Source organism: Phaethon aethereus, assembly GCF_964289735.1.
Source record: "Phaethon aethereus genome assembly, chromosome: 7".
Lineage (NCBI taxonomy): Eukaryota > Metazoa > Chordata > Aves > Phaethontiformes > Phaethontidae > Phaethon > Phaethon aethereus.
The window spans coordinates 24,923,861-24,940,639 of NC_138583.1; the positions used below are offsets into that span (position 1 = coordinate 24,923,861).

Genomic DNA, 16,779 nt, shown 5'->3' on the forward strand with positions numbered 1-16,779 from the left:
GAATTTTAATGTAAATTAAAAACACACCTCTCTATGTCCCTAAGGAGGTAACTTTAAAAACAAATCAGAAAGTGACTGGTTACCATTTAATTAGATATCAGCCTATTACAAAAAATAAATTAATATTTTGATATTCAAATCACTACAATGAGACTTTAGATACAACTAATTTTCACATAAAATTGCTTAAATCTAGTAACCTTAATTGCATCAGCTAGAGAAGGTCTGTCTTCAGGGTTTTTTCTTGCCATATCCAGAAGAAGTTTTTTTAATTTTCTTGGCAATGCTAGTTTGTGACTCGGTGGAACACTGTATTTTGCAGCCATCCACAGAACCGCAGCAACACCATAAATGCAGACCTGTTGGTATAACGTAAGAGACAGGAAAGATGTAAACAGACCAAAAACAAGCTTCCACTTCAAAACCAATTCCAGCAAATTATCCAAATACCCCTCATTCCCAGCAAAAAAAAATAACTAGAGCTTCCAAAGTACAGATCACATTTGGCTTTTGAAGATGCTGATGAAAATCTCAGCCCATTTAAAAGACTATCTGTTATGCATGCAGAGCCAATAATAGTAGCTAATTTTCTACTGTTGGAGCAACAGACATAATTTGTCTTATCCTTTTTCTAGGAAATTTATTCAGGAAAAAAAGTGGTTTTAGAATAATTTTGAAGAATTCCTTTCTCATGTAAAAACTTAAATTGCTGCAAGCTTTAGAGTTCTACCATAAAACCAGGCCAGATGCAATTTACTTAAAAAAGGTCATGATAATTCATGAAGTAAACAGCACACAGTAATTACAAGCTAGTCAGTACGAGTCATATCTTACAGAGAAGATTACACCTATCAGAAGAATGAGGTACTGTATACTTATTTTAGCAATTATTGTGCTACCTGCAGCTAGACCAATTGAAGTTGCCATGATGAGGGACCTTGAAAAGTAATTGATCTTCACAAGCTTTCTTATTTGATTTGAAGAATCACAATTTTCAGACAGAGCCAATTTAGTCTACTTAATGCTTAGTTTACATATGTTAGCATGTATTACAAATACAATTTTGACAAAGTTAAGGCACCATGCTTCTTCACATTGCCTCTGAAAGATATTAAAAAGGCTCAAGGGACAGAAATGTAAGCACAGCACTAAATAATGTGGTCCTATAAAACAATGTTTTCTCGCACTCTTTTGAGCAAAGTGAACAGCAATGAACAAAACATAACAAGGAAGTTCACTGTGAAGAAAATAACCTGTGAACCATTTGAACTGTTGAACCAAAGCTACTAATAGGTATGAAAATACTTGAAATAGGAGAAAGCAGTTCCACCAGAAAAAAACAAAAACCTTTCTTCCCCTTAGTCTCAGAATTCCAAGAGGTCAATGGGATCACAATTTTAACCTGAATTTATTTATTTAGGAAAAATTTGCTATCCCATCCAGCATATCCTTCAAAAAAGTCCCTTTTATTGAGGTAGCACAGTTATCGTGACTGGTGCTACACAATCCTGACTCCCATACCATAATTCTAACTAAATGTTCATAACAACAAGAAAGTTATACAAATATCAGAAACTAAATGTTCATAACAACAAGAAAGTTATACAAATATCAGAAAAAAGCCAAAAAAGAGTTCAGCTTATTCAATATATAATGTTGTAGAAAAACAAGGAAAAAAGATTACTTCAGATTTTCTAAAGAAAAAGAATAAAGCATAAATACTTCAGGATTATTAACTTCTACTGTATGGTGGAACTGCTGTATTAGATTTCAGGGTTAGTTTAAGCTTCCGAAGCCTTTGAAAAACCTGCATGTTGGATCAAAGCAGTTTAAGAAGAAAGAAAAACTTCAAAGCAGAAGATGTAGAAACATTTTCTGGTTACAGATAATTTTACAGGAAGTCAAACTCTGTCTTTAGTAGATTTTTAAGGAGGTTTTTTTTTCTGACTCATGACTATTATGTCTAATTTTAAAGGACTCACAGGGCACAAGGTACATATTAACTAACCTCTTTTCTTGTTACGTAAAAGAAAGGTACCATAAATTCTGGTTTTCCGACTCTAAGATTACTGTGGTACAGTTTGCAATTCATTGCAGTTGCAGTGGGGACAAATACTCACCTGCTATTTACCAACATTTTTATCATCTTTGGTCTGAGAGCTCCTCATGGCTTATACCTATAGCAAAAAGCTCTGGGAAAACTGTATTGGTAAAAGACATAATTCATAGCATTCCCATAGTAAAAATTTGCGGATAGTGATATTTTTATCCAATCTTCCAAATCAGATTAATATCTGGGCTTTAGCCTAGACAGTCTAAAATACTCATCTTAGTGTGACCTCCAGAATGTGAAAACATGACTTCAAAGTCTGTCTTACTGCTAACAAACTGAAATTAATTAAGCCTTATGGAAAACTACTGAAGAACAGATTTTTGGCAGTTACTCCAAGTTTGGAAGGCAAAATTATTTTTAGAAGGATCTAATTTTATGGGAGATCAATATATAAAAAGCACAGATAAGCAAGGAATTGGGAGCAATGGAAAATATTATCAGAATCTTATAAGAGTTTAGCTTTCTTCTTCAAGCAGCAGAGGAATACAACTGTCCTTTGATAAAATGTGTAGCAACCTACAACGTTACCTTCTCAGTATCGACATCCTCTTCTTGAATTTCAGGAGCTAAATAAAATGTATCACAAGATTCTAAATGAGAAAAGAAACCAGAGACAAAAGGTAAGATATTTGCTTTTTCTCCACTCCCCTGCAAAAGAAATAAAAGCAGAGCATGCAACGTGTTAGTTTACCTTCAGCTTTTGGAGCAGCAAAGAGGATACTTCCATGGCCGTCAATCAGCACGGAGTCCAAACATAAGACCACTGCAAAACAAGACACCAAAAGGCATGCATAATAAATATCTATTTGCGTATCTATTTGACACTAATATATTAAATAATTTTAAAAAATAATTTGCAATGTCAGCATTTACCCTACGATAAATGATGCGTTAAATAACACTAATGCTAGAACAGACACCACCCAATAAAGAGGCAGTAGATGCGTAATCACCCAAAGCAATTCCTGCAGAACAAAGACAAGAAAATAAAACAAAATGGGATCACAAGAAATCAAAGGGCTTAGAATACAGGAAGTTTATTGTCTTTATTCCAGCATTGAAAAGGAAGACCAAGAAAGGAACAAAAGAAAAAAAGAAATTCGACAGCTAGATGTACTCTAGTCTTCTCACAAGGTACCAATAAAAGACATTCAATTTATCTTAAGCATTTAATCTCTCCTCAATTCCTCCAACCCCACCAAAATATAGGGCCATTATCTGGAAACAGCCGAGACATATGTGGCCAGATCCAGAACTCCTTTAGGTGGCATAGGATACGGAGTCCTGTTTTGCACAGTTATAGTAACACACACACTCCCACTGAAGAATTGGTATTTGCAAGGCCCTGGAAATCTCCATAGTTAGGAAAGAAGTAACTGACTTCTAAAACTATTTTAAATGATCTGAGTTCTTCCGGAATGTGATCATGTTATATAAATTCAATGATGCAAAACCTGTGGTAAGACTGTGTCTATCGGTTTGGTATCTTCAAAGCACACTGTAATTTAACATGTTTCAATACAATAAGCCAACTGCCTAGCAATGTAGTCCCGCCTTTGTAGACTACTATCAAATATTCTGTTCTCTTATGAAAAAACAAAGTACTTGGAGAATAGATTCTTACATTAAATAAGAAGTTAAAACATTAAATATATTAATCACAGAATCACAGAATCACTAGGTTGGAAAGGACCTTCAAGATCATCAAGTCCAACCATTAATCCAGCGCCACCATGTCCCCTAAACCATGTCCTGAAGTGCCACATCCACTCGTTCTTTGAACACAAAATATCAAATAAAATATTAAAGAGTTCTAAGAGTAAAACAAATATTGATTTATTATTAAATAATAAATTGAAAAGGTCTAAGAGAGAAAAAATAAAGACAAAAAGGAAATAATCCTTTTGCTTTTTTACTTACCTGTACAAAACACATCTAAAGCCGTTAAATTGTTCATTATGCTTAATGTAAATAAAGGCTTGCCTAATATCTTCAATAATATTTAAGCTGGACCTGAATTATGTGTCTTGAAAAGCAAAGCTTTCCCAAACAGGAACCTCTGCTAGTTATTTCTGCAGTGGCAGCTCCCCTGAGATCTCTTCATGCTCACTATCTTTGCTTCTCAAGAGCTAATGCTTCTGGCCCTGAATCTGCAACACAATCCATGCAAAACAGATCTCAACGAGTTCAGTACAACATGAGAATCCTCACCTGGGTTCTCTAAAGCGCCCGTGAACAACATGTAAGCAACACCCTCTCATAAGAGGAGAGGAAATAAGTAAACAACTTTTGCAGCAGGATTGAATTAAAAAATACATGAAGAGGCTAGCTTTGGGGTGCGTTTTCTTACCCAGAATGAAAAAGTGTAATCAAGGAAGGATTTGGAAGAAAAGGCTAAGTGAATAAATAATAAATAATCCAGCTTGTTCCATATTTCACATCTTTGACTCATCAGCTATCAATCTTACTCTACCAGTGTCAAGACAGAGGATATTTTAATAAACACTTTATATGATACCAGCTTCACCTTCAATAAGTTAATATTATTCAAAAGGAATTCTGAGAGAGCTTTACGTGTGTGTGGGCACTGAAGTAGTAACAGCACTTTAAGTCATTCCACAACGCACAATTACTCTCAGAACAGGAAGAGAATCCTCTGGCAGAAATAATCTAAAACTGAAAACATTCAACTTCAAAGTAGCTTCATTTGTCACATAGGGAATTTTAGGCAAGGTACCTTCCATTTAGTGGTTTGTGTCATTATGTTCACTTTTACAGACTACATAAGGTTCAGATCACAACTCAGTCTTTAGTATTTTGAAGACTTATACATTCTGGGTGCATGCAACTACAGTAAAAGAGCCAGGCCAGGCATAGAATCTGAGCTATTATGTGCAGTTATTTGAAACCTTCACAAACATTAGGAACATGCTATGAGGCTGAAACAATCCTTCTGTTGCAAGGTACATCAAATACTTAGGTTTTTTTAAGGGTAACATTGCTTAAAGTGCTCAGAAATCTTCGTTTATGGCCAATTTCCTTTTTAACATTTTTATATCATAAAAGATAAAATAGCTGAAGCTGAAATTGAAGACATGCAGTAAGTTTTCTGTCGCTTACTATCCAATTGTTTATATTCAGTTACAGACTTGAAACCCATCCCTGTCCAAACCCACCAAGCAGGCTTTTTAAATCAAGGAAAAGCAAAGGGGTGGTGGGGGGTGGTGGGAACCTCTGTTCTGTTTATCAAAACTGCTAAGATTTAGTATTAGTATAAGCTAAACCAACATTCAGAATGCATATGGAAATTTAGGATGGTCTTCTCCCATGTCACATACAACATATTCCAATTCTGTCAAGGGACAGTTCCTCACTCAGAAGCTGACTTATGATAATTCTTCTATAAACTGAAGCATAGGGAATGTGGAAGGAGTCATGTCATGTCTTTAAACAGACAAAGCCTTGTATTGTCACAAATACGTCAGGAATAATTTGTCACTACGGAATTCAGGCAAGAGAGGAAATTTTATGTTTACACACACATATATATATGAAAAACTTATTTCTTCCTGTTTTCAAGATACAAGTCCCAAGTGCTTTTCTTAAAAGTCACAGTACAGTTTCTCCATCCCCAAAATGTCTAAACACAAAATTTGTTCCACTGCTTGAAGTCATAAAGATTTGTTGCCCCGACAAAGGCCATGAAAACTCAATAGAGAGAAAAAACAACATTCTTTTATATATGGAATGAAACTCCAAATTGAGTAAAAATTCTAAGTCACAATTTAAGAGAATGAAATTAGAAATATTGCCTATCATTTTTTCTGTACACTAAGTGCAAGTTGAGATTTTTGCATCAACAGAATAAAGAAAACATTAATACAGTTAACATAAATAACTAAGCAAACATTTTAAGATAATTAAGACTATACCTGGATAATCTATGCAAGTCTGCAAAGTACTTAAACACTCGTGACATAATGCCCAGAGTTCATAGTCTTTCAGAGGTTTACCATACCACGACAAGAGGAGTTTTAGAGAGAGCCACTGAAAAAAAAAGAGTGAGAATGCAGAAAGTTAGTAACATCTATCACAAACCAAGAATGTTTACTGATGCAATGAAAAAGTAAATCCAAATATACAACGCACTCATCTAAAAAGCATTATTTATTGCACTTGCCAGTAATGAACTAGTAACAGTTTTTCTTGAAAGAGCATTGCACAGTTAGCTGTACAGATAAACATATTTTGTTAATTGCATAACAAAAGTGTAATTCAAATGAGACTTCAGCAAGAATACCAGCGTTTCAGGAAAAGTAGAGCCATTTGGAAGCTCTTTCTTTCCATACTAAGGAAAGACTCTTTTAGAATGTCAAAGATGACAAATAATTATAGGGAGACCACCTAGACTTAAAAATCCAAATGATCACCACCAACAAAAAAAATCCCACATTCAAATCCTGATGTACCCTGACAGTTGCATTACAAGTCTTACCTTAAAGATTTCATCAACATTTCTTGTTCTTCTGTGAAAGACGTTAACAATATTGACAGAATTAATGACATGTTTATTTGAAGTCCAGGCATGTTGTTCTGTTTTTAATCACTGGCTGCTCAAATTGTAGTAACAGCATTTGTTTTTCTGGCTACCAATTTAGCTTTTGATACCTGGAATATCATCTTAATGTGACAAAGATACTGCTCCATGGAAACTTAGTGTTCTTCAGAGAATCCATATCTTACATTTTGCGATTTTGGCGGGGGGGGGGGGAGGCGGAAACGTGAATATAAGAACTTGACGTGGATAGTACTACACAGACACCTTTCCAATCAAGCTGTGCTAATAGAAGTGCTACTAGTGGCTCTTGACATCAGATGGATTTTACGATCTCCATTCATCTACCAAAGGAACAGTAAAAAATTCACTGTAGGCAGAAATCTCTGGGTTAAAGCACACCCATCCAACTATTTAAAAAAAACAACATACCACGTTTTCTATTGCATACGCAGTCCTAAGACAGTAAACTATTTCTAAATGTCAACTTTAGGCCATGTTGGGGAAAAGAGCTACCAGAAGCAATTCTGGATTAACTCTGGAAAAAAAAAACAAAACAAAACTGGATCACAAGAGCTGGAAACAAAACCTCTGAACTGTTGGGTTGTTTTTACAGACACCTTTATATCCCAATCAATGTTTGCAAAATCTAAATAGACCAAGGGTCTCTCTCACACACAATGGTAGTACATCATTACATTTGACAAATCAGTCTCTGCACTGTCATTTACTGCACTCAATTTTTCGTGATCCTGGCTATGAAACACCCTTCAGTGAGGCACTATTTGGATTTTATCATAAAATACGTAATGAACAGGCTACTGCATTAGCTTTCATCAAGACCAACAAACAGAAATAGCTTCCCTGAGATCTATGGGGAGGAGAAAAAGAACCATATTAATATCTGTAGCTGAAACTTTGTTGATAACTGAATTTTTACCAGAAGACTTTCTCAAGGAAGGTAATACTTTGTGCTCATACTATTTAAATATTCTTTGAAGGTGAACCAGATAAGCTATTAATTTTTAACAATATGTACCATCAAACGCACCTTTTGATTTACTTTAAATATTTTATTTCCTGCCTACCTCCAACAGACATGAAAATTAATTTGGTGCTTTTATTCTCCTATCTTTCCTTGTGGCACGTCGCAAAAATTAGTAACTTCAGCATGGATATATCTGAAGCCAGGCAATAAGGTTAGCCTTCATTCTCAAATTTTGCTATCAATCACCAGCATCCTGGTGCAAAATTCCTTCACCAATGTGTTCCTCCATTATATATAGAAAAGTAAGCTTTTGAACTATCTGATAAGAACACATAAGTTACATAGCAGGAAGGAAGAGGCCAAATAAATGAATTAGTCTACAGAACATTCAAGATAGAGCTTCATACTGTTGATAGACTACTACCCTTGATCAGTGCTGCGTTCCCCCTCCACAGAACCCTGGTTCTCACATGCCTCACATGTCTTTGCTCACAGACACTTCACAATGAAAGAAGCAGCCAAATCTTCAAACTCACCCTGCACAGCTGACACGAGTGGAGAGTAATCAAAAGGGAAATTTCCACAGGCTGACTAGAACATTAAGAAGGTTTTGGGATTTGGGAATATTTTTGTAATAACTACACACTACTGCCACATGTTTCTCTGTAAGAGAATTCCTCCTCTTGAAGTTTATGCCCCTAGAGGCTCTAAAAGCTTGCCACAGAGAAAGATGGACTTCGTCTATCGCATATACAAATCACCTCTTACTTCAGGAGAGGGTGATGAATGGCTAGCAAGGGGAAGAAGAATCTCTTACTAAACTGGAGACTGAAGTTAGCTGTACAGCAGAAAGCTGAAAGGTATTTCTCATCACTTCTGGAATATCCAAGCTCTCTAGAGGAAGAAAGGACAAAAAGATTTAAGCACAGCAGGAAAGTAGGAATAAGCCCTAAGAGCAGCAGCAAAAGTTTATGATAAGAAAGAAGAAAGTGTCAATGATGGATAACAAAATGGAGGATGAAAAGGCACCAGAAACTGAAATTCTGTTTCAGAAGAAGGAAGGATGTAGGAAAAGCAAATCTTGGCAGAAGTGAGAACCACTACCATCCACAGGATGGCCAAATTAATCTGAGTCGGGGGAAAAAAAAAAAAGGATGCGATTGGGTTACAGATTGGTGAACTTTATTTAAATGTATACTCTCATTGTTTCTCTCTAGCAAGCGTCCTAAAGAAAGATTAAACTTCAAATATTAATATTGCTAACTAATATTCATATGCTAGTTGTTCTCCTGTGACACTAATAACTGCCTGTATTGCTACTGTCTCTTACTATAACTCAAGTCTCTCCCCACCTTGACCATATAAAAAAATTAATTTTATTCCTGAAAAAAATACTTGAGAAGGTCATTCTTCTAGTGTCCTAATTATTCCAAATGGTCACCTTCCTATACCAGACAGAGAGAATTCTGGAAGACTTCATCTGAAGACTGAGGGTTCAGACCTGTTGGGGACTTGTCCTTCTAACATCTTGCAGAAGTTACTCAACATAGTCAAGGTACATAAGACGTGTTTCATCACACATTTACATCTGTGATGAGAAACACATACAGTCTGGTTAAAATAGTTTCCAAATGAAAAACAATACACTTCTCAACCTAAGGTTAGGAGGCAATTTTTATTTAAGCCTCTAAGCAGGTATTTAACAAAATGCATATTCAAATTCCACTGAATCTGTTTATGCTGTGGTAAACATTTAAGTGTAAAACTCCCTTGCCTGTTTCAGGTTTTGTTGTTTTGTTTTTTAACATGCAAGTGTCTGATTCATGGCTATTACTATTTCCTACAACTTCAAAAAACCCCACTCAACCACCAAGAAAAAATATAAATCTGAAGTGCTGGAAAGCATATGATTAAAATTTTTAGTCAAACTGCCTGTAGCATGCATTGTTTCTTAGCTATCTATTTAGATGTTTTAGCAAGGCAAGCTCAGGATAACTGTTCAGCATCCATAAGGCCTCAGGTCCATTTCATTCAAAGCATTAACATTATTTTAATACTGATAGAAAACATTTATTAATAGACTATCAACAGTGAAATTCCAAAGAGCAAACAAAATTATAATCCAGTGCCTCTTCCTGAAATTTCTTCTTCATGGTCAGAAACATACCTTTTCATGACAGAAATTAGATAACCCAGTTTCATAAAATAAGAAAATGTTTTTCACAGCACAGAAATTGACAGAAAATGTGAAAAAGCCACATGACTGATTACTGTCTATAGCTATATACTGGTGACATTTTGTCTTATGCCAAAAAGATTGCATTTTAAACTCTGCTTGCTGAAAAAGTAATGTTTTTTCTTCAATGCTGCAAAGATCATTTAACAGATCTTTTACTTAATTGTTGGTACAAGAATTGTAAAACCAAACTTTTCAAAGCATTCAGACTATGCTAATGTATGATTATGAACTTAACTCTGGCATATTTTAAACAGCCAAAGCAAGCAAGATTTTAATTATTCTTTTCTTCATAAGTACTATTCTGGGAATAGACAACTTTTCTTTCCGTCAAGCATTATTTCCCCAGTGTTCAAGTATCATTCTCTAGCCACATGGCTTTTCACTTCTCTCATGCTTGACTGGGTATGAATGACCAACAGAAAACAAGTGTGTATATGTCAGGTTCCCATTAACCCTTCCCATGTAAAGGCCATAGCATTTGAATCACAGAGAAACATTTAAAAGCATTAGAGATGAGACACACCTGATTGGAATGAAATTAGTTAGAGAAATAAAAGATCCCCACTCAAACTTGAAGTGAAAAATATTTATTTATGGCATGCAAAACTATAAAAATTATTAGGAAAACCCTCACAAGATACATTGCAGTAGCCAGACAAAAGCAAGCAAGTATTTTTAGTAATGCTCACTAGCAGTAAAGCACACAACATTAATAAGCAGTGTTGGGCTATTAGAAAAATATTGTCCATCGGAGAAGTATTGACAGGTAAGAAAAACTGTCTGTTCTCCAGAGTAGACAAGGTTGATCTTCAACCTGATGGGATTGGTATTGCACTTTCTCTAAAGAACAAGAAATATTTAAAGAGATGGTAGAGATACTATTCTAAAAAGCTCCAGTTGCTGCAATCATGCTTATCTGTTACAGAAAACTAGTGAAAGAGCAGCACTGTAAATCTTCTGAGGTGTTTTCCATTTAGCCCAGAAGATAAAAATCACATTCATTAGGGCTTCACACTTTTTGTGCCTTTGCAGTAAATGAACACAGTCTCAGGCTCAAGTTTTATCTTCTTAAAAAAAAAAAAAGTCAAACATTTTAATGTATTTGGTAAAATTCTGGCACAGGGAAATGAAAGGGAACTTGAAAGTGTACAGAGACATCAGCTGTAACTTTTTCCACATAAGGGATAGCACAGTATGGCTTTATTTTTGCAGTTGTCAGGAGGTAAGACAGAGGCAGAAACTGCTATGTTTCAGAAGCCTGAGGAATAAAATCTGTTTTCTAGAAGAGGAAAAAGAAGCAGAAAACAAAAAAACAACCCAACCCCTTCTCTAAGAAAACTTATAATACAGTCTGCCATACAGTTCAATGACTACTGAATATGGCACTCCTTCAGAAAACAAAGATTAGCAGGCTAGAAGCTCAGCATTTCAGGGCACAGATAGCCATTTCAGAAACCTAGGTGTTGGTCACAGATGTTGATATATTTAAATGCTTTTTTTCTCTCATTACAGCAGTTAAATAATCAAAGAGATTTTTTGCTTTGTGGTTTTTTTAAGCCCAATTTAGGATTTTAACAAGCTGTGAAGAACATAATATTTTCATATGGCAGAACCTGAACATTTGCTGGAATTGATTATTAAAAAATATAGAGCATGAGCCTATCAAACCTTTCTTCTGCTGAAACCACAGCACTATGAAACTCTGGTTTCATAGACAACCACCACCCTCCTGTCTTTATTTAAGATCGTATGTATTACAACAGTGCTTATAAGGGGAACTGGAATTATAGTTACTTTTTCTAATTCACTGTGATTGTCCTGTGAATTCTGTGGGAGCAGGTTAACCTCACTTCTACTAAGAGCCTATTTATTTGGGAGAATGGAATTCTGTTCAGGCTGAAAGAACACTTTATTTGCATTGAGGATAAAATATTTGAAGAAAAAGAATATTTCAGAATAATGGCAGAATTACCTGAAAACATATTTTAGTTTACTTTTCTGTGTGCCAATTTCAAGTGCTGCTGCAGGAAAAGCAAAAAGGACACTTGTTACAGCTTTTAAATTGTGCAAGAATCTTGGGAAACTATAATTCTGAGGAAGATTATTTTCTTGAAAGTATCTTCATGTACCCAGACTTAAAGTGTTGTCCTGATAATCCAGTAATGCCAGAATATAGGTCTTATTTCAACAGACTTCTCCTCCTCCTTAAAGAAGAACCCCTATCAATACACTCAATTTATGTTTTCTAGTTAACATGTTGGCTTAAGTAAGCCCAATTCCACCTCTAGGGAAGTGACTTAAGTGTGGTACCTTTATTTCTTGGAACAAAAAAAAAAAAAATATCAACAAACAAACAAAAAAAAGCCAAAACAAAAAACCCAACAAACCAGCTGCAGTGGCTTTATAGTGGTCTGATGGCCTATCTCAGCCATCCTCTCCATGACAAATAACATGCAAATTAATTCCTAGGTTTAAACAGTTTAGCATAAAATAAAAACTCCATGCAGAAAAAAAGACTTGCACATAAGATGAAAGTTGTTTCTGTTGCTTAACTACTAAGACATATCTAGATTTCAGTATACTAACTAGCTTTCTCACAAGAAGTCAGTGACTGAAACTGCTATGATCCTTGTTAGAAATGCAATCACATGTAGCAAATGAAACAGGTTCATGTAAATCCAGAGTAGCAAATGACATAGCAAAAGCAGAAGACTTTGGAATAATTATAAATCTGATTACTATTTTGTGCTCTTCTGAATACATAAGGTTGCATAGTCCAGAGCAGGAATGAAAAAAAAAAAAAAGGGAGGGATGTATCTACAATAAATGGATCTCTTCCCAGAGGCTGAAGAATGAACCTGCAGGATTTAAAACCTACATAAAGGACTCAATATGCATACAATGAGTAACTCCCTCGGAGAGCAAAACCATGCCATGTGGTACTTATCCTTGTTTACTAGCCTCCTGCACTATGAATTTAATAAGTGCGCATGTTATTGAGAAGACACAGGAAAGAAAAAACCTGTTGGAACAGAATCTTCAATGCTGCATTAATTTTTTTAGCTATGATAAACCAAAGGATCTTTACACACTTGACAGTCCTACATTACTACTCTAGTGCAGGTGTTTGGGCAAGGTGAAAAGAGGGATGGAAGCAGACTGAAAATAACCCTAGATACCACTGCATGGAATGGCTGGAAGACTGGCTATTAGGCAAGGAGAAAAAGGCTGAGTTGTCAGTATACAAGTAAGGAACATCCAACATTTTCACCTAAGCATTATTTCTGGAAATGAAATGTGTGAAATCTATGCTGCTCATTTTTATCAAGTCACAGCAAGGCTGGAGAAGCATCAACCATCCTGCATTTTTAGCCAGCAGCTCTCCTATCACATGGATTGTTTACATCGCTTTGAGTGTGGCACAAGAAAAAACCATCTAGTCAGAGACCAAACTTGTCCACCCTGAAAATATGTAATTTGAGCAGAAAAGACACCATACTACACTATCAACAAATTCTACTAGATTAATATCACCTCTCTCTCTTCTTATTTGGCTATTTATAAAGATGAAATGCTTGAGACAACATATCCATCATATTGTGCACATATTTGAATTCTACCATGAAATATACATAACAGAGGCAGTAATTTAAGAACACAGAAGAGATACAGCATATATACAATTTTCAAAAACTTAAATGCACATGTAGATTAAAAAAAAAAGTGGAGTTTCTTCACCTCCCAAAGCAGACAGAATATTGCCATTGATTTCAATGAGGTCAGGTTTACAGTCAGGAACTCTGCAATTTTCATAAGCACCTGGGAGGCTCACTGCAAGGTAGTAAACTTTATGCATTGACAGTAACATGAAGAGTTAAAAATCTACATATGCTTTGGTAATGTTCTCTTGGAAATGTAATCAACTATTAAGTATGCTGCTCTAACCCACTAGCAAGTATACTCCATTTGTAAAAACATTAAAATTAAAGTTGATTTTGCAATTGCGGAAGTTTCACTGTAGCATTTTAAAGAGGAAAAAAGGATCACCAAGTTTCCAATATTAACTCTTAGAGTGTGCAGACTAGCAAAATTGGATTTTCCAGGATGTTAAAGGGCGCAAGCAGGGAAGCAATCACACAGTATTTAAGTCATTTCATCTCCACATAAGTGACTACAGCAACTATATAATGAAGACTTTATTTTTACTACCTGCTCATTACGTTTGATTTCTGACCCTCTGCCTCCACAAAGATTATCTTCATTATTGTTTGCGCTCATTGCACCGTTGCTTAATTCTGGAGACCTAATTAGGTTTGATCCATATCTGTTCCCACTGGGTTTTGCCGTTAACACTGAAGTCGTCTTGTTAAAACGTGGTAACGAATTTTCATTTGACCCTTGAAAAGTTTCAGAAGAGTCTTCCAACACCATGTAATTGTCTAGCATTTCTGCTCCAGCAATCGATTGATTTGGGCCTTTTAGCATACCAGCTGTATTTGCCATTTCAGAGGTAGCATCAGAACAGTCATCTTTGTGATCAGATGAAGCAAAACCTATCTTTTTACCATTAATAAGTGACATATGCTCTTCTAGATTCATGCCAGACACCTGTGTGCATACACATGGAGCTTCTAAATGAAGATCATTAACCTGGCAATTCTTTGGTTCTATTTTTGGTGGACTACTAATAGCATATGAATTAAGATTTCCCTTTGAAAAAGCAACCTCATTGTTATTGTCTAGAGGTGGTGACTCTTTTGTTAGATAGTGATTTTTCCTAGCTAGTGGTCCACTGTCAGTTACAGAAGTAAAAAAGTTACTTGTATCTGCAGGTTCAAGCGGTAGCTTTGGAAAGGTTTTAATTTTTCTCAAAGAACCTTTCTTAAAAGTGCCATCTCTCTCCAGGTCAGTAACACATGATTTTATATCCAAAGCAACACTAGCAAAACTGTCAGTATATACTGCATTTTTGTCCTCTTCTTTGCTCTTTTTAGCTTGAGTTGCAAGTTGAGAATGTTGAGTTTTCTCATTATCCAGATCAATTTGCATTTCCTTTAAACCATATTCTCTACCAGTCACCATAGTAACTACAGAAAAGTCCTTATGACAGGTAGCTGTCACATCTTCCACTGCAGACGAATCACCTGCTATGTTGTTTTTCTCATTTGAATATAATTTAGATCCCAGACTTCTCTGACACATTCTTCCCTTCCACATGTTATCACAGACATCTAGATGCAAAAACAGATGCTTATATTAAATGTGTATTTAAACCTTTTAATTTTTCCTAGTAAGTCTTTATATTGCTTTTTCTGACACTGCTGTTATGTATCTTCAGTATGTTACACAAATTCATCATTTCTGAACAAGTCACTTTTAATCATAAAGGACACTCTTAATATATTAATATGTTCATTAAGAGTTGTATATCCCCTGCTCCCCACCCCCAATCCACAAATATTTAATATTGAATTTTTGATATCTAGAAAGGAACCTATAAAAGGAAAGGACACAAACATGGTATTTTTAAAATCATTAGATATGTCAGGCAATCTAAAGTTCTAGACTAAATACATTTTAAGGTTACCTTGAGAAGCACCAAATGATTCAATTGAAAGAACCCTTCTTCCAACAGCAGACAGGCTTCGACAAATATTACTTGATGAAGCAATCTTCAGTTTTTCTTCACATAATGACAAAATGCTCTAGAGAAAGTCAGTGTTAAATACTTATTTAATAATGGATAGTTTTGTGAATTTTAAAGTGAATCATGTTAACATTCAGATGCAGCACACCTGAACTCATACGATGATACATTGGAGGTCTTTCTTGCACTGTTCATTATACTGTGTTTTTATTATGTGCTTGAATTAATTTCACATTTGTACCATTGGCTACCATGAAGTTATTTACTATAGTTCTAGACTACAGTTAGAACACCAAGAACAACTGATAAAAATTAGTAATCTTAAATGTTATCCTTTATGAATAACATACTGAAAACATAAAAAGCTGGAGTGTAGATTATTTTTTAAACACCCAGCGATTCACTTGAATTGAGTGACATAGGCAGGATGATGAATGTTTTTATTACCAAAATTACATTAAAGTTAAATCCTGAATCTTTTAAAAACTGCAAAATACAAATATCTAGAAAGTAGTGTTCCCAATTAGAAAAAGCAATCATTATCAGATCACAAGAAGAAACATATGTAATACTGTCTGCTCTGTAGCATGAGCATCAGTTGATGGCATTAGCACTGGTCTCACACACTAGTACAGACATTCACATATTTAAAAACCTGTCACCATAGGCAGGAAGTAGAAGAGAGCTGCCTCTCCAAATGCATCCCACTGTTTCCTCAGTAACTGCTCCTAGGTAAACACTGATGAGACCTCATAGAGCTCTGGAGGAGCTGCTCTTACTTCCCCATTAACCTGCTCAACTGCTCTTCTGTTGTGAATGGAAGGAGGAAAATGGCTCTGTTGGCTCACATATCAGTCTGAGGACGGACAGGAGAAAATGAGACAGGTATCCAGCTGTGCTGGAGTCTAGTGAAATGGCTAGACAAGTCTATCAGTCTTCTCTCCATATAGCACCCCCACTCCTTTCCACCCAAGAAAGGGCCCAGTGGAAAAGGAATGGAAAAGAGAACAGATAAGTCACAAAGCAACCTTCATATACTACCCTAGACCAGCCTTGACTTGCTCTATTTTTGGGCTGATCTAAGTAGTCAGCAATAGCTTTCAGGGACTACAGACCAACTGGAGATGATGAGTGCTGTACCACCCATTTACTGACTATGCTCGAAAGTAAATGAATGGAAATACAGGAGTTGATCAGGCAGGCTCTGTGTCAGGAACGGTCTCCTGCCTGGTCAGTC

The 16,779-nt window shown here is 35.6% G+C and overlaps 1 protein-coding gene across 1 annotated transcript in view; it reads right to left on the reverse strand.

Moving 5' to 3' along the window:
* KNDC1 (kinase non-catalytic C-lobe domain containing 1) overlaps positions 1-16,779 on the reverse strand; it is a gene marked incomplete at both ends in the record, with an annotated part of 65,649 nt that overhangs the window by 23,824 nt on the left and 25,046 nt on the right. The window contains 6 exons of the mRNA XM_082002168.1: positions 201-359; positions 2,642-2,703; positions 2,805-2,876; positions 6,046-6,160; positions 14,105-15,126; positions 15,483-15,600. Coding sequence (XP_081858294.1) covers positions 201-359; positions 2,642-2,703; positions 2,805-2,876; positions 6,046-6,160; positions 14,105-15,126; positions 15,483-15,600 — 1,548 coding nt within the window. The remainder of the gene's footprint in view (positions 1-200; positions 360-2,641; positions 2,704-2,804; positions 2,877-6,045; positions 6,161-14,104; positions 15,127-15,482; positions 15,601-16,779) is intronic.